The sequence below is a fragment of the Cervus canadensis genome, chromosome 12 (genome assembly GCF_019320065.1).
Source record: "Cervus canadensis isolate Bull #8, Minnesota chromosome 12, ASM1932006v1, whole genome shotgun sequence".
NCBI classification, from domain to species: domain Eukaryota; kingdom Metazoa; phylum Chordata; class Mammalia; order Artiodactyla; family Cervidae; genus Cervus; species Cervus canadensis.
The window spans coordinates 28,087,218-28,113,933 of NC_057397.1; the positions used below are offsets into that span (position 1 = coordinate 28,087,218).

General features: G+C 40.4%; 1 protein-coding gene across 5 annotated transcripts in view; it reads right to left on the reverse strand.

Annotated features, from left to right (window-relative positions):
* LOC122450803 (cytochrome P450 7B1) overlaps nt 1-26,716 on the reverse strand; it is a 735,954-nt gene that overhangs the window by 595,243 nt on the left and 113,995 nt on the right. For all 5 annotated transcript variants that reach the window (XM_043483042.1, XM_043483045.1, XM_043483043.1 and 2 more), the window contains exon 2: nt 1,562-1,698. In XM_043483042.1, coding sequence (XP_043338977.1) covers nt 1,562-1,698 — 137 coding nt within the window. The remainder of the gene's footprint in view (nt 1-1,561; nt 1,699-26,716) is intronic.

A 26,716-nucleotide genomic window follows, 5' to 3' on the forward strand; every position in this document is an offset into this window, starting at 1 on the left:
TGACATCTGAGCCCAGGCCTCAAGAGGCCTCGCAGCTTTCCTCTAATCCTCTTGAAATATCAGCTGCCACATAAGGACATCATCTTGAGGATGAAGCATCATGAGGACAAATGAGGTCATAATTGGCATGTGATGAGGTCATCTTGGGACATTTAGCCCCAATCAGTCAAATGGTTCAAGCCAGATAAGTGACCTGGGCAAGACCAATTGTTGTTTCAAGGCGTTACATTTGGGAGAGGTTTGTTATGCAGCCAGAGATAGCTACACAGCTGGAGAGCTTGGGCCTTAAAGGAAGATGATTTGAGAACATTCCAGCTTCTCCTATCAGCACCATGATGTTGGACTATGTAGTGATCCTGCTGTGTATATTTTTTTTGTTTTGTAAACATCTTCTTGAAGTTAGAATCATAAAAAAAATATTTTTAAGTTAAAAATATTTTCTGGGCTTCCCTGGTGGTCCAGTGGTTAAAACTCCCTGCTTCCAATGCAAGAGGCATGGGTTCGATCTCTGGTCAGGGAAGTTCTGCATGCCACATGGCGTGCCGCCCACCTGCCCCCAAAATGTGGGCTTCCCTGGTGGCTCAGTGGTAAAGAATCTGCCTGCCAATGCAGGAGACGCAGGTTTGATCCCTGGTCTAGGAAGACGCCACATGCTGCAGGTCAGCTAAGTCAGCGCACCACAACTACTGATCCTGTGTTCTTGAGCCCAGGAGCCACTACTACTGAAGCCCGCATGCCCTAGAGCCTGTGATCCTCAACTAGCGAAGCCACCACAATGAGAAGCCCATGTACCACAACTAGAGAATAGTTCCCACTCGCCACAACTAGAGAAAAGCCCATGCAGCAATGAAGACCCAGCATAGCCAAATAAATAAATAACTTTAAAAGGTGCATCCTGATCTGTGGGTGCTTGCGGCTCAGGGGAAAGGGACGAGAAATGAATAGGAGAAATTCAGGGGATTTTTTTTAGGCCAGTGAAACTACTCTTGTGATACCATAATGATGGATACATGACATGATGCATTTTGGAACAGGACCCACAAAGGAACAGGACAAACCCAAGGAACTGGACAACACAAGGAGTGGACCACAGGGCAAACCACAGACTTGATGATGTATCCACACTGGCTCATCAGTTGCCGCAAGTGTGCTACACTAGCATAAGATGTTCATAACAGGGAGAGTTATGACCAGGGAGAAGGGGGCTTATATAGGAACTGTCTGTATTGTCTGATCAATTTTCTCTAAACCTAACACTTCTCCACAAAACCAAGTCCGTCGATGCATTCTGGCTTTTTAAAAAATGATTCTTAAAGGCAAGCTTAACCAAACCCAGTAACATGTGACAACAGGAGAGTGGTATTCCACAGGCACTCTCAAGAGAATTCTATAATTTGGTTTTTAATGTTAGGATTACTACACTCAAAAACAGATTTCTTTTGTATTGCTCTACAAGTAAAGTAATATACAAATAATCCAATTTTGCCTAGAGAAAAATATAACAACATTAAAGAACAGGTGAGAAATTGTAAGTAAGAAACTTAAAAGAAATGTCATTTACCTCCAAGGAGAAGAGTGAAAATGTCACCATACTGCTTTTGAATAGAAGTCATAAAACCCAGAGGATCTTTTTGTAATTTCAGGGCTTGTCCAAAGTAAGGAAGCCAGCCTTTTATCAATGGAGGCTCACCACGTCTCCTATAGGAAAAAAAAGAAAGAAAAGAAAAAATTAAATCATTCTTATTTTAACACCCGTGGGTTATTTATCCAGTCTACAAGTAGACCGGAAGAATTTCAGGTTTTTTTTTTTTTTTCTCCCAATTCTTTTATTCGGTGAATGCTGTCACTTCAGTCATTGTGACCCTATGGACGGTAGCCCTCCAGGATCCTCTGTCCATGGGATTCTCCAGGTTAGAACACTGGAGTGGCTTGCCATTTCTTCCTGCTGAGGATCTTCCCAATCCACTCATAGAACCTGTCTCCTATGTCTTCTGCATTGGCAGGAGGGTTCTTTACCACTAGTGCCGCTTGGGAAGCCCTTTATTCAGTGATTCTTATATAATCTTAGACATGTATTTATTGAGCCCCTTCATATGTGTGGCTCTGGGGCAGACAGCTCAATTTACAGTTTTTGGTGAGCAACATTTGTGAGAAATTGTATCTTGCGAGACTCAATTGGCTAAAATGACAGACACATTCAGTAAACATTTTTTTGTGTGAGCACTCCTGCTGTGCTTCTGGGGGTTAGATGTCAGGTAGTTTAGTTGCCAAAGTAAAGCTCTTTGTTATCAGATGTCAATTAGACTGGAATTAATAATTAGAAGGGGGCAATTATTAATCTTGAAAAATCTGTTGTGCTGTTGAGAACAATAAAAACCTCAATATTATTCTATGAAAGCTTTTTTTATTAATATTCTTTTATGGAGATTTTAATTCAAACTATAAACAAATAGGAATATTTATTAAGTTTAACAAGATTTTTTAAATATATGAAGTATGTTCAATGAATCATTGAAATATTGTCTATTAAAAACCAAGTTTCTTCTTTTCTGACCCATAATCCTAGCAAAACTGGACTTCAAAATTTCTTCTCAGTTATTTATTTGGTGAACTCAATCTGATTTAAAGTTAAAAAAAAGATCCAAAGCCATTTTATCCTACAAGGGATTAAAACAAATATTCAAGAGAACTCTGATGATTCCCCATCCCATCTGTGAAGATGACTTATACTACACGCAATACAACCCATTTTGATTAATCACAAGATATTACAAGCTCAGATCTAATCAAAGACCAAGATTATGATCATACTCAGCATGGAATTTTATGTAGCTAGATTAACCCTATCAGAAGCTTTTATTTTCCCACAACCCAATATGGTAGAATTAAACTTGAAAAATTATCTTTATAGTAATTTACAAAATACAAGCTGTTGTTTAAAGACATATACTTAGAATAGGAAGACAGGGAACACAACATAGAAACGTGCGTCTTAGGGGCGTCCCTGGGGGTCCAGTGCTTAAGAATCTGCCTTGCAGTACAGGGGACACAGTTGAGGAGCTAAGATTCCACATGCCACAGAGCAACTAAGCTCGCTTGCCCCAACTACTGAGCACAGTGCTCTGGAGCTCATGCACCGCATCGAAAGAGCTCACAGGACACAACGGAGATCCCATGTGCCACAGCTAGGACCCTGTGCAGCCAAATAAATAATAGACAGATAAATAAAAAATAAAGAAACCCATCACCCCCTCCCAAAAAAGAAACGTGTATCTTTCTCTTCACCTCACTCCCTGTTATTTTCTTGAATGCAACTCAGCAATGGAGACTTGTTTTTTTGAGAAATATAAAAGCGTACCAAGAAAATACTGTAACAGTTAATTTTAGGTCCAAAGATTAATCCTTGAGAATACATGGCACATACGATTGGAAAGTAGACCCCCAAGTTAGAAACTACCAAAGCTATTCATCAACGACTCTTTTGAAATTTGCAAGTGATCTAGTTCACAAAACTTCCTATCAAAATATTAACTCTCTTCCTCGGTCTACTTTTACTCTATTATGTTTGATGTTCCTTGAATGCAACATTGTGACAAAGATTTTGAAAGGCTTTTTGTCATATCATAATTGAACGCAACTGATTTCATCCTCTGTGCTTTGTCATCTGGTCAAAAGTCATACATTCTTCCTGGGGTTTCAGAGAGGGTAAAGGATAGAGCTCAGAAATCCAGAGGAATGAACTGAAAATTCAAAGGTAGGGAAACACATTAGGAAGCCATTTTATTGCTGTGAAGATGAGAGGGTCATCATTTCTTACAGCTGTGCTCATTTGGGTAGAAATAAGCCTCAAGCTATTAAATGGGTGTGTGTGTTACTCAGTTGTGTCCAACTCTTTGCGACCCCACGAACTGTAGCTCACCAGGCTTCTCTGTCCATGGATTCTCCAGGCAAGAATACTGGAGTGGATCGCCAGTCTCTTCTCCAGAGGAACTTTCCAACCTAAGGATCGAACCCTGGTATCCTGCATCACAGGCAGGTTCTTAACCATTTGAGCTACAAGGAAGTCCTAACTATTAAATACCATGTCACAACTATGCATATTTTCAGGAAAAAAAATATATTGCTAGTTCAACTTATGACCCATTGAAGACAGTTAACAGAAATCTGTCTCCATCACTATATTTGTAAAAATTATTTAGGGAGGAAAGACATCATCATCACGATCCAGAAAGGCCTGTTGACACCTGGCACAGAGCAAACACTGCTATCTGTCTCTCTCATGCTCTGTGACTTTGAAAATGAAGTACCAACTGCTCACTGCTGAGTGAAGAGATAGGACGCTTAATGCTTATTGGGGATGCTCCAGTTCCAAAGCTTAAGAGGAACAAGTCCTGAAGCAATGGTGGGTCACCAACCTCTCCCCTCAAATCTACAGTCCATATCCCTCTTTTTCCCCCACTCAAATAATAAACACTTCCTCAAATACCTTATTTACTATTTTAGAGACTACAAGATCATATCCTGTAAATTATACAACTTAAAGCTTACGAAGATTCTCAATGATTAATCCTAAATTCTATGTAGAGACCACAGTATCACTGCTCGCAAGGTCTTCCCTACAACTTGTAGGACACATCTTAAAGTTCAGGCAAAGTGCCAGTATGGTCCAGACTTATCTGGAAGCAAACAGTGGAGAAGAATCTAAATACATAAAATAGCTATAGAATACAAAAAACATTTAAGGCATTTCCCTTTGGTGGAAAATGCAGCACTTAAAATTTAAAAGAATGGACCAACAGAGAATACTTGGTTTCTAACGATGCATGAAGTTCGTCTTTATGCTACACCTTCCATGAAATAAACAGGTAAAAGATTTGACATCCCTCACATTGTACCCCTGGACATTTAGAGCCAGCACTTTCCAAAGCAGTCTACATGTGTCAAAGTATTTTCTTCTCCATTTTTCCCATGATCATTCTAGGCTAGGAATCTCAGTTATCGAAACAACCTTCTAAGCAAGTAGGGAGCAACCCTGACACATGCACAACAATCTAGGAAAAAAAATAAAATTACATGTTGATGAAAAGTTTTTCTAGACAATATATTTGTGTCAGATCACCTAATATCTGTAACAGTACCTTAGTAATTTTTTTTATTTTTCCTAACTAATATTTTCTTTGTGTAGGTGGTTAAATTTCAGAAACTACACAACCAAAGGGCATTGCAGTATCTGACAATAATACTGACCTTTTGAACAAACTGTCCTGTTGAGCAAGGCACTTTTGAAGTTGCTCTGTTTCATGCATGCTTTGCTGACTTATTCTGGAAACTACTTATTTGCAAAATGTCATCTGCCTCTTTGTGTCTCTTAGAACTGTATTCTTGAAACATCCTCTATTCTGCCATTCTTTTTTGGCTCCAATGGGGGCACCAAGATACTTAAAAATGTTCCTGCAGCTCTGAAAAGCAGAGTATCAACATGCCCTTTGGGACGTTGTGGAGAGGCAGCATCATCGCAGGGTTATGGATGAAAGGTTCCGAGAGAGAACATGTGGAAGATGTGTTGGAGCAACCTCAGGGAGCACCCAGGTGGGGCCAGGCAAGCCCAGAACCACATGCCTTGCTTTCTTCAGAAACTCAGTGAGTTAAAATCAGCTGGGGAACTTCAGTAAGGGATGCAAAGGTGGAGGACCGCTCCCAAAACCCTAGCCAGGAGGCACCTCTGGGAAGCCATAGATGAACTACATGAACATCTGTACAATGGGACTCACCAGATCAATAGAAAGGAAGGGGAAGAGAGAATCCCAAATCTCATTTATTCCTGGTACAGAAGAGACCAAGTTTTAAAGGAGAAGTAACTGAGCCACTTTTCACTGGAAATATTCCGTGTTTTCTGCTATCAGCAGAAACAGGGGCTCAGAAATCTGAGTTCAGGTATAAAGAATTAAAGTTACATTTCTGCACATATGACTCATCCTAGGAGACTGCAAATCCCATATGCTAGCTATGCATAGCTAGATGCTCAGTTTTTTCACGTGAAAATGAAAATAAAGATATTCAGTTTAGAGATTCACCCATCAGGCTGAGATTAAGTATTAGAAAGTAGCTGGAACACAGAGCATGGTTAGTTTTCCCTTGGGAGCAATAAAGATGTCCTTACACTGGTGAATGGATAGGCAAGCTTCTATAAAAGTCCATATATAGTGGAATGGTATTCAGCCATATAAGGAAATAGCTATCCTGTCCTAACAAGACTTGGCGGAACCTTAACTACATATTTCAGGTTGATGGCTGCATTCTGTATGATTACAACCACATGACCTGGAAAAGATAAAACTATGGAGATTTGCTAGATTAGTAGTTGCTAGCTGTTAGCAGGGAAGGAGAACAGCATGAATAAGTGGAACACAGGAGTTTAAGGGCAGTCAAACTGTTCTGTATGTCACTGTAATGGTAGATACACATCATTATACATTGGTCAAAACCCACATAATATACAACACAAAAAAACGAACCCCAATGTAAACTTCAGGACTTTAGTTAATAGTAGTGAACCAATGTTGACTCAGTTGTAACAAAGGTACCACACTGATGCAAGGTGTTAATAAAAGGGAACACTATAGTGTTGGGTCAGTCAGGAGGGGGTTGTGGGGACTCTGCAATTTCCTCTCATTTTTGTGTGAACCTCAAACTGCCCTATAAGATAAAGCATATATATAATGAATTTTGAGTGTGAGATATATTATCGGTTTCCATTTATAAAAAAGCTAGAGAGTTTTTTTTTTTTTTTCTTAAAGATAGGCAATTCTAGGTTTTAGGATTGGTCATGTAAATTGATACAATTTGCCACATTCTCACTCTTTTTTGAGGCGGCAGGATGTGGACCATTTTATAAAGTCTTTATTGAATTTGTTATAATATTGCTTCTGTTTGATGTTTTGGTTTTCTGGTCGAAAGACAGGTGGAAACATTTCTTGGACCAGAGTTTGAACCCATACCCACTGCATTGGAAGGCAAAGTCTTAATAACTGGACCACTAGGGAAGTTCCAATTTTTTTAAGAGTAAAGAGTTCCGGAAACCAAAACATGAGACCATTGGCTGTGGATTATTCTCATTAGGTACATTTCTTCCTATGACCTAATAAGGAGCCACTCCTATGGGACTCCAACCGTCTATTTAAGACCCTGCCTGGACTAAATGTTTTTGTATCTTTTAGCTTAGGAAGCTGGTCTCCAGTGACCTGAAGGACTTTGACCAAAGTTAGTTTCTTCCTTGGCATTTTGGGGTTTATGGCTATTTTGTTTGCTATTATTTTTTATTTCACTTTTTCTTTATTCTTTTTGATTTTTCTCATTTTCCCTTTATTGCTTTCTCTCATTTTCCTTTTTTATTCTTTACCCCATTTTTAAAAATTCACTTTTCTTACTTAAAAATGTTTGTTAATAATCGCTGTTCAACTTCATTTTTGTCTAGCTCTGTGTTTTGACTCTGTTATAAAGATCAGCTTTTCAGGTGGGCTTTTCAGGATTCTCTTTTGAGGTGATTTGGATCCAGTTTTTCCCCAGCTTTTCTCCATTTTTAAGCAGATCTTGGGGGCACCTTATCTCGACAGCAAAGGCAATCTGCTTCAAGACCTCTTGCCTCCATCTCTGCTGAGGAGAAGACCCATATGGGCAATGATTATTGACAAGGTTACCTTCACCAAGGTGAGGTGGCCTTGGCACATCCTGGCTGAGAAAGAGGTGGCTGTGAAGATAATTCACAAGAGCCAGGAGAATTCCTTGGGACTCCAGATACTGTCCCACAAAGTCAAGATACGAAGGTCTTAGATCACCCCAACATCATGAAACTGTCTAAAGTGATGGACATGGAGGAAACACTCTGCCTTGTCGTGGAGTGTGCTGGTGGAGGAGGGATGCTCCATCAACCAAGGGATCATGGTAGCACGAAAGAGAAATAGGCCTCAGGCAATTTCTGCCAGAGAATGTCCACCATACAGTAATGCAGCTGGACAATCCACCCTGGATGCTGACTAGAACATCAAGGTGGCAGACTCTGGCTTCAGTCACAAATTCACCTTTGCCAATAAGTGGGAGGCCTTAGGTGGAAGTCCCTCAACCCCTTGAGCTGTCAGCCCCCAAATTAAGATGGCATCACAGCAGATGTGTAGGCTCTGAGTCATTCTTTAAACACACTGGTCACACAGATCCCTGCTTTTAGGTGGACAGAGCTTAAAAGGTGCAGGAGGAACATGACCAAGTGCAATTTACCATATCTCCTACTATTTGTCCACTGAATGTGAAAACCTGCTCAAGAAATTTCTCATTCTCAATTCCAGCAAGGGAGGCACTTTTCAGAGCAAATCATGAACTTTCCCTGGATGCCTGCAGCTCAAGTAGATGGGGAACTAAACTGCAGGAGGCCATTCCCTGACCTTCCCAGGCGGCACTACTGGTAAAGAACCTACCTGCTAATGCAGGTAGATGTAAGAGAAGTGGGTTCGATCCCTGGGTCAGGAAGATTCCCTGGAAGGGGAAAATGACAACCATTCCAGTATTCTTGCCTGAAAAAATCCCATGGACAGAGGAGCCTGGAGGGCTACAGTCCGTGGGGTTGCAGAGTCAGACATCACTGAAGCGACTTAGCACACACGCACTCCTTGACTGCAATGTTCTCAGTGGCTTGTGTTGGAGGCATCTTCAGCTCCACAGTGTGAAGAAGGGTGACAGCAATGACATGGTGTAAAGGAATCAGCCCTGAGTCCTTATCCACAGACAGAGGCATTCATCGCAGAGGCCATGCACACTTACTTCTCAGAGAAATTTGTTCACAGTACACCTTTAAGTGAATAAAGCAGTTAAGTAACCACAGCACAACAGAATAATATTATTTTCCTAAAGAAAATATGGGAATAGAAATGCAAAGATGGGCTTCCCCGATGGGTAAAGAATCCACCTGCAACGCAGGAGTCACAGGAGATGTGAGTTCAATCCCTGGGTCAGGAAGATCCATTTTCCAAGGAGGAAAATGGCAACCCACTTCAGTACTCTTGCCTGAAAAATCCCAAGGACAGAGGAGCCTGGTGGGCTACAGTCCAAAGGGCTGAAAAGAGTCAGACAGGACTGAGTGACTAAGCACACATAAATGCAAAGAGTCTAGTCTGCTTTAAGATGTTAATGGTCACTACTTCGGGGCGGTGAAATTATAGAGATTTGATCCTCTGGTCTTCTGACTTGCAAGACAGAAACATAGTGTTTATGAAGATTATTTGTCATTGGTTTTGTTGAACATCTCTCAATTTGGCTTGTCTGATGCTTTTGCATGATTAGACTGAGGTTGTAACATGTTTGGGAAAGAATCCCACAGAAGTGTACCCTTCTCAGTGTATTGTTTTGGAAATTTAAGAAAATGCTATTTTAGTGTGAACATGAAAACCAGGTGCCCAGGGCACTGTTTTCTAAAAACCAGTTGATGAGGACTTCCCTGGTGGATCAAGGGGTTAGGACTCCGTGCTTCCACTGCAGTGAGCACGGATTCCATCCCTGGTGGTGAGAACTAAGATCCCACATGTTGAGAGGCCAAAAAAAAGTTTTTTTTTTCTTAATGCGTTTAATTTTAAAAAAAAAAGAAGCTGATGTCAAAAACTCTACAAATAAATCAAGTGTTAGTCACTCAGTCCTTTCTGACTCTTTGCGACCCCATGGACTGTAACCCACCAGGCTCCTCTGTCCATGAAATTCTCCAGGCAAGAATACTGCAGTGGGTTGCCATTTACTTCTCCACAATTAAGGGTGCAGGTGTTGGGCTATGACAACTTGATAGCCTCCACTATTCAAGTCTCCACTCAGAGGAAGAAGCGTTGTGGCTCCAAGGACACTGCCTCCACCCCTCACAAGACTCCAGTGACTCTCACCTGCACAGTAGAGAACAGGTTAATTTTCCCCGTGTAAATGATAAATCATATGTGCTTTAGGACTCTCAATTCATATGTTGTACATGTATGATCTGCTTAATAGTTGTTTACTGCAAGAACCAGATCTCCTGTAATCTCTTTTCAGGATGAACATTAATCCAACGCTGTCTAGAAAAATTATACAATTCATTACCATAAGTAATCTCCATTGTACCCCGTGCTTAACCTTCATTTTTTTTCCCCAGTCCGATAATCTTGCAAATCCACTGGTACTGTGTGATTGGCATCTGGTGTTCACACAACTTCTGCCTCACAAAAAATAAATGAAAAATTCCTGGATAAAAAATGTGACTTTTCAGTCTATCAGTGATTCTAATCTTTGCTCTTTGGTAAATTTTGTTACCACTCTAGGGAGATCTGGGGGATCAGAAACAAGGCCTTTACTCTTGGAATGTTTTGCCTCTATGAGGATGACAACTGACTTAAAAACTTGACTTGACTTCTCAGTAGCAAAGATATTCACAGTTCAAGCACTTTTGATCGAAGCATTAAACGTAATGGCAACATAAAAGCAACCGATGCTCAGTGGTCACCAATTTCTTCATTATTAGCATGGAATCAGAGCAAAAGTAATACTAACATGACTAAATATATTTTCACACCCTAGAGCATAACTCTTCAAGCCATATTCCAGTTGAATCTTTAACTATCAGTTCATCTCTGCAATTGTGTGATCTGAACAAAGCTTAGTTTGTACCGTGTGCCTTTCTGAACTCAATTGCATTAGCAGATTTATACTAATGCCTTGATCAAGTGAGTGATTTGTAAATGCTTCTTTGGCTAAAAAGAAAAACCACATCCATATAGGATTTTACTCCGAGAAGTCTATGATTTAAGCTAGGAGAAATGCCCAGGTTGGCACCATGGAATAGTAATGCCAAGGCATATCTCATAAAACTATAATTTAAAACCTAACTGAGTCTCAAGCAGGCTTCCTAATGACCACAATACTGGAATACCATTTTGTTTTTTTAATGAACTTGACCCTGGGCTAAGCAGGGCATAGGTCCAGCCCTCATCTGTCCCTATGTTCGCTGCTACAATGACTCCTGATTCATCTTGCTACACTCGGTGGCTCAGATCTGGGTTTCTGCAGACAATCACCAATTTGGTGACTTGGACCAACTTACTTATCTATGCCTCAGTTTCCTCACCTGTAATACTATTGTACTTACACCTAAAATACTACTTACTGTACACCTGAAATACTACTGTACTTCCCTCATGTGAGAGTTAAATAAGTTAGTACACAGAAAAGAACTGAAGACAATGACTTCAGATAGTAAGCACCAAGTATTAGCTGCTTTCATCATCTTCATCATCATCTTCATATTACTCCTGGGATCATTTAAACCATAAATCTAATCACCACTTCCTCCTAATTTCTCTTTCCTAAAAGTTTTCAATAGAATACCAATTTTCAAGACATTTTATTTTCATTTGCTGGCATACTTCCTTCATTTGCCTAATTTACATTTTAGTTTAGTGCTGCCATATATGATTTGCTGGCAAGGAGATGGGGCACCAGAATCACCCTCCTACATTTTTCAGGTTCTATATCTCTGAATAAAAACATTCAAATGAACAAAAGGGGTTCATGAGAGCCCTGGAGCTTAGGAGGAAGCCAGTTAAGAATGTTGAAATGGCCTAAATAATTCTAAAAGAGGGAGATCGATTCATCATGAAACGTTATTTCAACTCCTTAATTAAAATAGAAAACCATGCAACTGTATTTGTAATTTCTGAGATGATCAGTTGCTAATTTATTTTACAGACAGGATTTGATTGGACTCCATGGAAGAGATATCAATTCCATTAGCTCATCATTTCTTATATTTGATTAAATCATTTGACTTTGAAACATTTAATCAAAAATCAGAACCTACAGTTTTGTGGAAACTGAATCATACAGAGAACTAGCCCAGAGAGCCTTGGTAACGACAATATAGAGATGAATGTCAACAATGCAAAGTCTTTGTCAAGCTGTCAAACGATGGTGTATCAATTCAAGCCCATGGAGAAACCAAGTTCCAAATTATGACAGCCAACACTAAAATAATCAAGTCCAGCTGATCAGAACCATGGTGGTGGAGTCGCTCAGTTGCGACCCCATGGACTGTAGCCCACCAGGCTCCTCTGTCCATGGGATTTTCCAGGCAAGAGTACTGGAGTGGGCTGCCACTTCCTTCTCCAGGCGATCTTCCCGACTCAGGGATCGAACCCGGGTCTCCCACATCGTAGACAGACGCTTTATCGTCTGAGGCACCAGGGAAGTCCATCAGAACCGTAGGAAAGGCAATTCAAGGGTACTCTGGTTTCCTAAGGTGGGGAGCTAAGGAAAAGCCTATGGACCATATACTGCATGGTGTACACAATGCAATAATACAAAACCGCATCTTAAAATTGGGTAAAACATTAACATAGCAAAAGTCAATAGTAGCTCTACATTTGTAATACAGCATAGCACCAAGACAGGCAAAGTTTTGATCTTGTCATGAATTAGAGGGCATTTAGAAAGGAAAAATACCATTCGTTTCCAAACACTGGTTCCTAACTTTGGCTGCTGATTCTAAGTCACTGCATAAAAGGAATGGATGACTACTCCAGGAACTCCATTATCACTAATACTAGACCATAGGGCATAGAAGACATATACAGATTATTTGTAGAGAGATAATTCTAATAATATCCTGCAAATTTGAAAGTTCTATTAAAGATAACCTTCTACATATTTTAAACATATTATTGCAGTGTCCTTTGCACACGTTGCTCCTGTTATGCACACCCTCCCACATGTTTTGTGAAATCAACAGTGTTTTTATCAGGCACATTATTTAGGTAGTGTTCAATTGCTTTATTTCTGTCTTTTTGCCTTGCTTTCTGTGTACCCATCACTAATTCTTATCAATCTCTTTCAGTCCTCTCTAAAATCACTCTCAATATGGTCAGACATATGGTCCTGTAATTTTCATATAGCTCCTCTCCTATTTTCCATCAATTTTTATTTTGCTCCAGTCAGCAAGAGACTTTTGTGATTTTATCCCTTTCAAAGATTATTTTATTTCTACTCTTAGATTTCTAATTTCCAAGAGGTCTTTTATGCTCTCTGCCATACCTTATAGAAATTACATTTAATTCTTGTTTTATAAATGCAATTTCTTCTATGTTTCTAAGATAACTATACATAGTTTGGGGGGAATTTTTCTGTCCCCGAGTTGTCTGTCTCTTTTTTTTTTCCTGTTTCTTTGTCATAGTCTCTCTCTTTTATGATGGAAGCTTTCATCAACGTCTCATGAACTTAGCTTCCTTTCACAGTTGAAAACAATGCTGTGTGTGTGTTGGTGAGACTGGTGGACTTCACCATATCATGACTGGAAGGGGCCTCATCATTTTAATGAGCTGCCTTTCTACCAGTTAAGTGGAGGATGTTGTTATCTTTCATGAATTCTAATTTTGCTTTAGGGACTTCGGGAGTAGAACATAGTATACACACATATGCAAATCTGTTTCCTATAAATAGTTAACATTAAACAACTTTTTGAATTTGTCTTAATTCTATTTCTTTTGGAGATTATTGCCAAAGTCATTTGGAGTAATATTTGCAGATAAAAAAATTTTTAGAGTTCATTTCTATTTATGGAGGTGAGAACAGATAGACGATCTTATAAGAAAATGTAATGTTAACATTAAAAGTCAGAAAAGAGGAAAAGATGATGGGGTGTAGAGTTATACAAGTTTCAGGTAAAATTCCAGAGTGAAGTAAGGGATGCTACTAGTTCACTGCATTGTTTCCAAAACTACTCCAACACTCCCATAAATTCTATTATCTTGTTTCTCAGGCTGGGAGAATTAGGGGGAATTGGCAGAGAGAACTGAGGTACTGATAAGATTCTTCTTGTTCATTTGAAGAAGTGTGTGTGTGTGAGAGAGAATGTGTGTGTGTAGGTGAGCAAGCACACATGTAACTGTATTTTGAACTTGGACCTGCCCAAAGTGATGCCAACGTCAGTAAAACATTTAATTCTTTGCACGGACCACCCATCAGAAGGCAAATGTGCTAACTCTCAGTAGAATAAAAAGCATGAACAAAAATAATGTCAGGGTTAAGGGAGTCGTGGCTTTCTGAAATCAGATTTTTCTCTTTTCTGATACGTTTTTCTCTTACAACGAGCCCAGAGGTGATAACGCTATAAAGTAAATAAACATAAGATGTTATCTCCCATAGGGCAACTTCTGTTGGTGGCTAAATGAGCCAAGATGAAGAAACACTTCAAATAAAAGACTCAGCTGGAGGAGCAGAGCAAAGAGCCTGCTTAGCTTGAAAGGAAGTCTGGCACCTAGCCACTGTGATTCATAAACTATAATGTAATAAACTTCTATGAACAAAAATCTCATTTCCATATTCAATACTGGTTACCTGAATGAGTCTTATGAGAGCTAATTTTTGGAAACAACATTAATTCTCTGGAAACAAAATGAGCCACTTGATACCAGCCAGAGTGTGGTAGCAAAAGGGTTTCAAGTTCCACATCGCATCCATACCTTTTCTCCACCTCTACATTCCAAGGGGTATCTCTAGAAACTTTGGAAATTGAACCTTAGTCTAGTTTAATGTCTGTTTTTTTGTTTCTTTTTTAAATCCCCACTGGTAGATGGAAGTAAGTTGTTTAGTCGCTAAGTCATGTCCACCTCTTTGTGACCCTATAACTGTAGCCCACCAGGTTCCTCTGTCTATGGGATTTCCCAGGCAAGAATACTGGAGTGGGTTGCCCTTTCCTTCTCCAGGGGATGTTCCTGGCCCAAGGATGGAACCTGCATCTCCTGTACTGACAGGCTGACTCTTTACCACTGAGCCACCTGGGAAGCCTGTAGAACAGTTTGAAACAAATTGTTATAACATACATTTAATTATCAACTTTCATATAAATCACTAGGACACATATTTGCTTTATACTAACATGCATGCTTTCACTCCTGAAAACCTGTCACCTTAATTTGACCTCCGAGTCACAGAAGATCCTAAAATTGTCTCTTATCTGGTCATACCATTCCTTTTAGGTGCCAATAATTTCAAATGAATTTTGGCTCTGTGTAGCCATCTCAATTACCTGGGTCAGCCATTTATCAATGGATCAATCAATTCATTAATTCAAACAATTACCTGGTACTCAATTTGTGTCAGATGCTGTTTGAGGTGACAAGGACGCAAGGAAGAATAACAGACACAGGATCTTCCCTGGGAGGGCTCAGCATTCCGGAGGTGAGGGTCAGGAATATACACAGAGATTACCCAGATACACGGTCACATGTGCAGTGGTAGAGCTCATTACGAATTATGGAATTATGTGTTCTGACTTAGAACTCAACTTCTTAGTTTGATTCAGTTTTTCTAAAAAGCTTCTGTACTTCATTTTTCCTTGTCATCACTCTATTGAGTTTAAAACCCTAGACCATATATCTGCTCCTCTATCCTGTATATCTGGTTTGCATACACCCTCAAGAAAGGAATGATGTTACTTAACTGAAAGAATAATATTTAACAATTGAATCTACCTTGGTCACGTGAAATTATGCTCAGATCCCCACATGAACATGCAACTCTCAGAGTGGTTTATTCACCATCCTGCAGGATGTGTTCACATTTTTTTCCAACACATTATTTAACTTCAGTGCTTGTTAAGTGGTGTTTTGATGGGCCTTCTCTCTTTGCTATCTCTGTGAAGCAGGAAATCAGATTATTTGATTCAATATTTGTTTTATTCAGGCCTCTGCTAGTCACTGGCAACTTCATAATAATTGTTTTTCTTCTGATGTAATAATACTCATATCACTAGAAGGTTATGTCAAAGGTTTTTAGTAAGAACTAAGAATGGGAATACTTTTCCTATGTTTGATCTAGAAGATAGACTACTATATACTTTTTCTCAAAATTTAATTCCCCAGAAATCCAATTTCTGCTAAATGAGATATGGGAGATTCCAGTGATTAGTAAATTCCACACTTTAAAACAATCAACTGTCAGTCTCCCAAAGTGACCTGAGGTTTAAAAAAATAATAGTCTGAGTGGTACCTTCATGCCAATAAGTATTAGCATCAGCCTTCTATGCCCACATGCTCTGGAATCTGTGCATATGTTTAAAATAAAATTACTTTACACTTTGTTTAATTTCAAAATAAACAAGGGCATAAGTTAACAGAAGCTTCTCTCTAATAACACAACTCCCCAAAGAAAGATATGTGTTGGGTGCTCAGCATGGGTCAAATTTACTCAAACTTGTGTATCTGTCCCTAATAATAAAATGAAGTAGATAGGTAAAACTAGATGTATTATTATAAACTGCCTTCCTTTCTTAAAAATAATTAGAAAGTCATGGATCATTCCTATATAGAAATATTTAATTTTTTATGCCAGGGATAAAATCATTTTCTAACACAGCCTTGCAAAAAATTTTTTAAGTTTTAAATTATAATAGCTTTAAAATTTATTTTTTTAATTTGGACCTTCTGAGACACTTATAATTCAAAGTGTAAACTAATTCAAAGTGTAAACAACTAGCAGCAGAAAATATGCTAGTTGGCCTTCATGAGGCCTTTTAACCAGATAAAACTGCCTTATTCTAGAACGTGCCTGAAAATTTCCTCTACAGAGCACAATGAGGTCAGTCTAAGAAAAAGCCAATACTTTTTAGTTTTCACTGGGTGTATAAAATGCAATTATGACTGCCTGCTCTTTAGATCATAAAGATATATACAGGTGTATTTGATGGGAATTCAGTTCAGTTCAGTTGCTCAGTCATGTCCAACTCTTTGTGACCCCATGGACTGCAGCAGGCCAGGTTTCCTGTCCAACTCCCGGGAGCGGATGCGGGAAATGAGGATGAGCGGCGGAGATTATCCATAATGCACTGTGATCATCTGTGCTTTGGGGAAATAGGACCTGGAGAGTGTTTTCAGTGATCCCGCAACATCCAAAGCTCCCTGGCTTTGGATGGAAATGGTCTCTCTCCCTTCTGACAGCACTGGGAAGAGGTGGCTCATTCTTCCACTTTGCAGCCAGAAGGGCAGCCGACAGATGGACAGATCTTCCCCCTCAGGCCACTCGTCTGCACTGCTTCACCCATCAGGTCTACATTAAGGCTGATGCTGTTTCCACCACATAAAATGGTACGGTTGGGAGATAATCTGGGGGAAGGTGATGGACACATTGAATCTCTGGAATTTAAAGCAAATGTTGCAGTGCTTCCTGAGAGCCTACGTTGTTGATCTTCATGGTGAGGAGTATGGGGTCTAGAGTCTGACTATATGCATTTGACTCCTGGTTTCATTCTACTCAATGTATTCTCTTAGGAGACTTCCCTGTGGCCCAGTGGATAAGAATCTGCCCGCCAATGCAGGCGACACGGGTTCGATCCCTGATCTGGGGAGATTCTACACGCCACGGGGCAACTAAGCCCGTGTACCGCAACTACCCAGCCCACGTGCTGCCACTGCTGAAGCCTGCCCGCACCGAGAGCCTGCGTTCCGCAGCAAGAGAAGCCACCGCAATGAGCTGCCGGTGCACCACAACTAGAGAGTGGCCCCTGCTCGCCGCAGCAACTAGAGAAGGCCCAGCACAGCCAACAATAAACCGAGAAAAAATATTCTCTTGGGGTAAAATCTCTCTGTTATCTTGGCTCTGCAAGATATTGCAGATATTTTCTGCAAACCTACCTTATCGCGTAGTTGTGAAGATTCAATGGTGTATGTAAATTATTTGGGATCATTCAAGTTTAAAGGAAAGTCTCTTAGCTATTACTGCAAATCACATACAGCCTAACCTAAAACTTGGCTGATGAGAACATTGAGACATAGACAGGCTGATGGCTTGCAACCATCTTAAAGTTACAAAGACCCCAAATATAAATCTAGGCCTTTCTAGGCCTAGCCTACAATTTGTTCAAGTTATTGATATTCCAAACTTTAGGTCTTCAAAGACCACTGGCAAAATGTTTAGCTATATTCATGAAACACTGGCTCATACTGTTTTCTTAATATCCATCTTTAAAGGAACTCATGTATTTATTTATTTTTAAAGACTTATCTATTTATTTTTGGCTGGGCTGGGTGCTCATTGCTGCACAGGCTTTCTCTAGTTGCAACGAGCAGGGGGCACCCTCTAGTTACAGTGCTCAGGCTTCTCATTTTGGTGGCTTTTCTTGTTGCAGAGCACAGGCTCCAGGCGCACGGGCTTCAGTTGTTGTGGGGCATGGGCTTGGTTGCTCTGAGGCATGTGGGATCCTCCCAGACCAGGGATTGAACTTGTTCATGTCCCCTGCATTGACAGGCAGATTCTTAACCACTAGACCACCAGGGAAACCCTCATCTTTTTTAAATAAACAAATCACTACCATACAGAAAGAAAACAAAACAAAACATTGCTATGAAATTCTAGTTGGATATTCTAGTCTGCTGAAAGGTCCAAGCTTGGACCCTATTATTGGTTAAAAAAAAAAAGACTTAGTGAGTCGTTATGGAGAGTGGGCTTCCTTGGTGGATCAGATGGCAAAGAGTCCGCCAGCAATGCAGGAGACCCAGGTTCAATCCTTGGGTTGGAAAGGTCCCCTGGAGAAGGGGATGGCAAGCCACTCCAGTATTCTTGCCTGGAGAATTCCAAGGACAGAGAAGCCTGGCGGGCTACAGTCCATGGGTCACAGAGTCGGACATGACCGAGCCACTAACACTTCACATCTTTCTTTCACTTTCACGGGAGTGAAGACTTGGTTTTGAACTTAATAAGGTTTAAAGAAAACTGCAAAGCGGTAACTTTTCACTAGATGATTCGACTCTGATGTCACCTCCTTGCCACAGTGGAAGTGAAAGTGTTAGTCACTTAGTCGTGTCTGACTCTTTGCAACCTCACGAACTGTAGCCCTCCAGCCTCCTCTGTCCATGAAATTCTCCAGGCAAGAATACTGGAGTGGGTTGCCATTCCTTTCTGCAGGGGATCTTCCTGACCCAGGAATCGAACTCAAGTCCCCTGCATTGCAGGAGATTCTTTACCATCAGAACCACAAAGTACACTTTGGGAAGCGCTGTCTACATTGCTTTCCAGGGAAAGGTTCTTGGGAGCAACATCAGAGAGGCTCCCTTGCCAAGACACTAGTGAAGCTTCTCATTTATCATCATTTCTCAACAGGTAACAAAAGTGCTCTATATGAGGTCGCCAAGTAAAAGATTAACCAACAGGAATTCACTGAAGAGATCAGGAAAAAAAAAAAAAGCTCAGTTGTACAATCCTTTCATGCAGTATTCAGATTTTCTTTCTGAATTCCATTTACTGATGTTAGAAGGTGTCCCTACTTGATGCTGTCAGTCTTATAATGACTTATAATAGGACATAATAATAATAACACTTATAATAAGGTCACTCACAACTGCAGTGTGCTTGGGGACATCGCTAAAATTTAAACCACCATATAAACACATAAAACTTTCATCTGAAAACTCTGAAAACTGAAGGCAAAACATAAGGAGTGATAAGGCAGACAGGCAGCATTCAGGAGCAGCCTGTGTCAGCCTGGGCCCAGAGGCAGGGCAAGCAGCATCTGTGCTCCTAGCTATTCAACACTCTGACCACAAAATGTTTGGCTTTTGTAAAAAGTGGTATGGAAAACAAAAACCAAGACAAATCAGGATGAATTCCCTGTGGTCCAGCTTCAGAGACAGAAGGAAACAGATAAAATCAGTATCTGAATAATTTTTGGTGAAAGATTTCACATATTTTCCCCTTACTTTGTTAGCTTCACCTTTTTTGTTTGTGAGGCCCAGAACTAAAATTGGTTCTAGAAAATGGGCTCTAGGTTTTAGTAATTTCCAGGATAAAATTTGGTGGCCAATTAGGATCCATTTTTCCTTGAGGGCAAAACTTAAATTCTAGAGTATAAGAAGCCTGAGGCCCTCTTCAGTTTTCCCAGAAGGAATTCCTAGCTTTCTCTCCAGTAATCTCCTTTTTTTCTTTTTTTTTGTATCTTTATTATACTTGACATACAGCACAAAAATTATGTGTAACGTGGCAGATATTTGGAGTGCTCTGTGACCTTCGTCTTTTTCTTTCTTCAATGTCCAGTACTCACCAAATTCCTTCCAGTTGTAGAAACTCAAAAATACATGTTTAAAGAAAAAGATGTCTAACTAACTAGGTTGGATTTTAAACATCTCTATTCATTGTAGTTTTTGTTGTTCAGTCACTCAGTTGCATCCCAACTCTTTGCAACCCCATGGACTTCAGCATGCCAGGCTTCCCTGTCCTTCACCATTATAAAAAAGAAATAATAATAATAAAAAAGCTCATCAGTAACGCAACCATCCCCAAATAATCTTGTTAGCATCTCAATGTCATCCGAAGGACTTTTTATTTTTTACTACTATATGCAGCCTTGCTTTTCACAGGCATGAAGGCCATAAAACTCAAAGTGATCTTAATAATCAGTGGGGAAAATTATGATTATTTTGTGATCTTTAAAAGTTTTTATCAAGTCTTTGGTCTAATTGTATAGTGAAATGGAAAAAATGGTAAAGTTAATATTTATTTAGTACACTGTAATTTAAAACATTAGAAACACTGAGAAGTCCCTTTTTTTAACAGACAAAAAACTTAAGAGTAATTTGACCAGGTGTTGCTTGCTTCTTGTTATATAAGTTATATGAGATGGAGTGAGCATCTTTTCTACTCCTTGGCCAACTGTTCCATTCTTTTCTAAGTTTGGATCAGGTTCCAACATTGTACCCTTCATAACCACATGCTTCAGTTCAGTTCAGTCGCTCAGTCGTGTCCGACTCTTTGTGACCCTTTCCACTGTAACACGCCAGGCCTCCCTGTCCATTACCAACTCCTGGAATTTACTTAAACTCATGTCCATTGAGTTGGTGATGCCATCTAACCATCTCATCCTCTGTGGTCCCCTTCTCCTCCAGCCTTCAATCTTTCCCAGCATCAGGGAATGGTGAGTCAGTTCTTCTCATCAGGTGGCCAAAGTATGGGAGCTTCAGCTTCAGCATCAGTCCTTCCAATGAATATTCAGGACTGATCTCCTTTAGGATGGACTGGTTGGATCTCCTTGCAGTCCAAGGGACTCTCAAGAGTCTTCTCCAACACCACAGTTCAAAAGCACCAATTCTTCAGTGCTCAGCCTTCTTTATAGTCCAACTCTTACATCCATACATGACCACTGGAAAAACCATAGCTTTGACCAGTCGGACCTTTGTTGGCAAAGTAATGTCACATGCTTGCATGGACTTAATAACAAATATGCAATGGCCAATCACTGATCAACACTGAAAGGACTGACTAATGTGATTTGTCACAGGATTTGCATCTGTTACTTACATGGTGATTCGTGGAGTAAAGAATTAGCAGCAAAGTTTGTACTTCACTTTTCACAGTAATAGACTATAGCAACTGACATTTGAAAAGCACTGCTAGTAACTAAGACATGGTAACTAAAAAGTTGTTCATATTGAAACTGTGCAAAGTGCTTGTAATGAGAAACTACTTATTGTATATATCCACATCTAAGCTTAGATGTGTTTTAATATTGTGCTATTACATATACCTTCATACTTTTCTTTTCTCACTTTACAAAATTTCGTGAGTATTTTTCAATATGAGTTAGATCTATACCTATAGTATCCTTTAAAATGGGCTGTGTCAATTCCCCTGAATAAATATAAACAGAGTTGTAATGATTTAAGTGGCACAATATATATAAAGTTCTTATAACTGGGCCTGCCAATTTTAGCAAGGACTAAATAAATGTCAAAATATTATTATTATTATTAATTATTGGTAGTTCAGTCGGTAAAGAATCTGCCTACAGTGCAGAAGATTCAAGTTCGATCCCTGGGTTAGAAAGATCCCCTGGAGAAGGAAATGGCAAACCATTCCAATATCCTTGTCTGGAAAATCCCATGGACAGAGGAGCCTGGTGGGCTGCAGTCTATAGGGTCGCAGAGAGTTGGGCATGACTGAGTGACTAACACTTTCACTTTCATTATTATTATGAGCACAATTTAGTTGATTTCCTATTGATGGACGCCTAGATGGTTCCTAATTTTAGCACTGTGTGTGTTCAGCCAAGTCTCTTTGTGACTCCATGGACTGTAGCCCATCAGGCTCCTCTGTCCATGGAATTTTCCTGGCAAGAATACTGGGGTAGGTTGCCATTTCTTCCTCTACGGGATCTTCCCAACCCAGGGACTGAACCTGAGTCTCCTGCGTCTCCTGCATTGGCAGGCAGGTTCTTTATCCCTGCACTGCCTGGGAAGCCCAATTTTAGCATAACCTTATGATGAGTATCTTTGTATATAGATCGCTGTATGCTTGCAATGATTGTCTTAAAAGATTAGCACACTCTTGGTTACCCCTACTCAGAACAAAGTTCTTAGATCATGATTCCTCTCAAGTAGAATACAGGAGCAAGAGCTACTGTGGGGTTGGGAGGAAAACTAGGACTTTTGAGATACCTGCGGGTGGGACAGCTCCATAGTTATTCCACAGGCAATAACATACACACATTTTGAGGTTATAAGAGATGAGAGGCTTGGTGGTTATCAGCACACAGTGGGAAAGTAAAATTCTGGGGTATATGAGACCCACCTACAAAGAGCCAATGGGAGATAAAATTCACAAATAATTGAGAGGCTGGAAAAACATTATGAAACTTTTAGAAAATTGAGCAGAATCTTAAAAGAGGCCTGCAGGGCCTTCCCTGATGGTTCAGTGGTTAAGACTTCACCTTCCAATGCAGAATTCCTGATTGGGGAACTAAGATCCTGCATGCCTGGGGGCCAAAAACTCAAAACATAAAATAGAAGCAGTATTGTAACAAATTCAATAAAGCCTTTAAAAATGGTGCACATCAAAAAAAAAAAAAAAAGTCTCTAAAAAAAAAACTAGAGGCCTGCACTGAAACAGAATGTATGATGATTTGCAGTTCTTAACTGATTAAATGAGAGTGAAACGTGGTGGCCTTAAATTGCAACATGCAGAGTTTCATATATCCTTTTCATAAAGGATAAAGCCTTAATAAGAATTGCCATCAAAGACAAGAGTAGGAAATCCTGGAAATTCACACATGTTCTTACAGATCTGAGAAGTGTGAGGGTGGCCCTTCCTGAATATGAGGGATTTTGCATCAGATGTTGTAAGTTTCTTCCAGATTAAAGTTCCAACAAGAATTAAACAGGGCTTTGTAAAGGTTTGGGAGGAGGTGGCCAAATCTTCCACATCAGGGCACTGTGGTGTTCTAAGAAGTTAGCTTCTGCCAGTTCAACGACTCTGACTTACAGCTCTTTATTTGTAAGGAAGCCAGCTTCTGTTTTGAATCTCCTTCTTTTGGAGAACCAGAGATAATTGAAACCATTTTTCTAGTGGAGACAGAACAGTTGATTCTAGCTATATCCAGATGGTTTGCATTGCTTAGGCTGATTTCTGTTAAACTGTTCAATGTTGTTAATAATCCTTCTAATATATTTAGATTTGTGTGCAGGGTAGAGGGGAGCAGATCTGGTACATATTGGAAGTCACAGCTCCTGCTGGACTTCTGTTGATTTGTTCAATCCAACTGTGGTCTCTCCTACTTGTTCCAATTCTGTTGAACTCAAAGCGACCCCTTCCTTTGTGACACTCAAAAATAATGGTTCATTAATAGGGACTTCCAGGAAATGTAGACCTGACTGGAAATGGATGCTGTTAAACAGAAATGCATACCTCAGGAGGGCTTCCCAGGTATCGAGGTAGTAAAAAAATCCTCCTGCTAGTGCAGGAGATGCAAGAGACACGAGTTTGATCCCTGGGTCAGGACAATCCCCTGGAGGAGGAAATGGCAACCCACTCCAGTATTCTTGCCTGGAGAATCCCATGGACAGAGGAACCTGGCAGGCTATAGTCCATGGGGTCACAAAAGAGTTGGACATGACTGAGTGACTGAGCACATACATACCATACTTGAGGAAAATTAGTTCAACTACAGTTTTTATTCCATAGAGGAAAAAGCATGCTGTGAAGCATGCTTATCTTCCACATTCAGTGATCCCAGGCCTGTTGACTCTAATTTTTAAATATCCAACACCTGGCTACTCAGCCCATCTTACAAGGTGTGACCCCATCTCGATTCTTAGTTGGACCCTAACAAAGGCCTTCTAGCTGGCTGGTCTTTTTGCTTTCAGCCTCATCCCTATATAGAAGATAAAGATAATAATGAATACATATTGATAGATTACTACTGAGTTAGACACAGTGCTAAAGGCTGTTCGTGATTTCATTTAATCTTTATAATAAAGTGAGGAGGTAAATTCTATTACTGTCTCCATTTTCTAGATGAACAAAGACTTAGAGGTTAAGCAACTTGCTCAAATCGTGTCAGTTCTATTTTTCTCAATAAACGAGAATGTGAATGCACGCTAGGCTGCTTTGCTGATTAAAATCCTTATTGGCTCCTTAGAACAAGCAAACTGAAGCACAAATTCCTTAGCATCCTGTTTACTTACTTATTTATTTTTAATTGTGGCATGTGGGGTCTTTTAGTTTCAGCATGCAAACTCTTAGTTGTAGCATGTGGAATCTAGGTCCGTGACTAGGGATCGAACCCAGGGCCCCCAGCATTGGGAGCATGTGCATAGTCTTAGACTGGACCACCAGGGAAGTCTCATGGTGTTTAAATACTAAGTAACTTCTACATATCCAGAATTTCACTCACATGGCCACAAATTCCCACTACAACCCCACAAGATACTGTGAGTACTTTATCGTAGTGGATGAAGACATGAAATCTTAGAGGTGATTTCCAAGGTCACAAAGCAGTTATTCATTCATCCTGGCAGAGATGGGATTCAAACAAACCCAGTCTATTAGACTCCAGTCCTGTATTCCCCCATCTGCCACTCCACCTTTCTCCTCCAACTCACATGACTTCATCTACCCCTCTTCCTTTTCCTACCCTTCCTTCAACTCCTACACTCATATAATTCAGAAAAAAGGTAATTTCTGAAACATACTCTTCCTTGTATCCAGAATGCCTTTATTTTTCAACTAGACATCACTTAAGACTCAGCTTAAACAAACTGCTTCTTATGAACCATTTTTTGATCTTCTTCCCTCCACCCTCTCCTGGCTGGAAGATGATAACTGTTTTATTTTCAAGGATGCTTTGTAAATAATTGTGAGATTGCTGCTACCTTATTATAAATATTTATTTACAGTAGTTATGGGGAATCATATATTGATTCATTTTGCACAACTAATTATTCTTGAATGCCTACTGATGTGTCCTCTATTTATCTCTGTTTTCCCAGCTCTTAGCACAGTGCCCGACACTTAAATAGTCCAAAACAATGACTGTATGCATGAATGACTAAGTGGATGGAGACTCTACTCAGGAATGTGTAAGAGCTGAATCCACAGCAGTCATTTCTGAATCAGATTATAAAGCTCCTGAAATATGGTTTGCCACGATTCACTTTCCCCTCTCCTTTCATGGACATGGCCTCTTTGATCTAAACATCTTATTTTTTTTTTTTAAATGCATTAAATTTCCAAGGACTCCTTCTAACTCCTGAAAGTTTCAAATACAAAGGAAACATTTGTTAGGTAATTGCAACAGAGTGACCCTTCATATGGTATTTCCCAGGTGGCACAGTGGTAAAGAATCTGCCTGTCAATATAGGAGATTCTGGAGACTCAAGAAACACTGGGTTGGGCAGATCCCTTGAAGATGGAAATGGCAACACACTCCCGTATTCCTGGCTGGAGAATTCCATGGACAGGGAAGCCTGGCAGGCTACAGTCCGTGGAGGACATGATGGAGCAGAGCAACACAGCGCAGACCCTTCACGTCCTGGGTTCTTTAGCGCTCGCACCTCAACCAGTATCCCAGCTCCAAACAACCACGCATGGATGACTGCCCTCTTTGTCATTTCTCTGCTAAATTCCAAGTGCTTTCTTTCCAGCCACTGTTTTGGCTTAAAGAGACCAAGTTGCTCTCAACTTCAGCCCTAGATCATGAGGACCAAGAATTTCATTTCTGAACACTAAACTTGGCAGCATCATACTTCCCACCCACCTGTTCCCCAGACACCCAATCTTTCCTCTGAAGTTGCCCAGCATTCCCTGGCTCTCAGTGCACCCTCCCTGCCACTCTTCTCCCTGATCAGACCCACTCAGGCTCCTCTAGAGAGGCTGGAGATACAGACTGCAGCTGGGCCGTTTCCGGAGCCACCCAGGCAAGGGAAGAGCAAAAGTTGCTCCTACTGTTCCTCCTTGCTGTGTCTTAGGTCACACCCTGTCCATGCCCAAGGTCATGGGTGTTAGTGTCTGTGGTGGTGGGGAGGCGGGATATCAGATGTGGCCTATTTGCAATTTGAATCATCTAGCCAACAGGAGTTCACTATTTTTCAGGTCACCCCTTGTATATGCTGGAGAAGACTCTTTCGAGTCCCTTGGACTGCAAGGAGATCCAACCCGTCAACCCTAAAGGAAATCAGCCCTGAATATTCATTGGAAGTACTGATGCTGAAGTTGAAGCTCCAATTCTTTGGCCACCTGATGAGAAGAACTGACTCACTGAAAAAGACCCTGATGCTGGGAAAGATTGAGGGCAGGAGAAGGGGCCAACAGAAGATAAGATGGTTAAATAGCATCACGGACTCAACGGACATGAACTTGAGCAAACTTCAGAAGACAGTCAAGGTCAGGGATGCCTGGCATG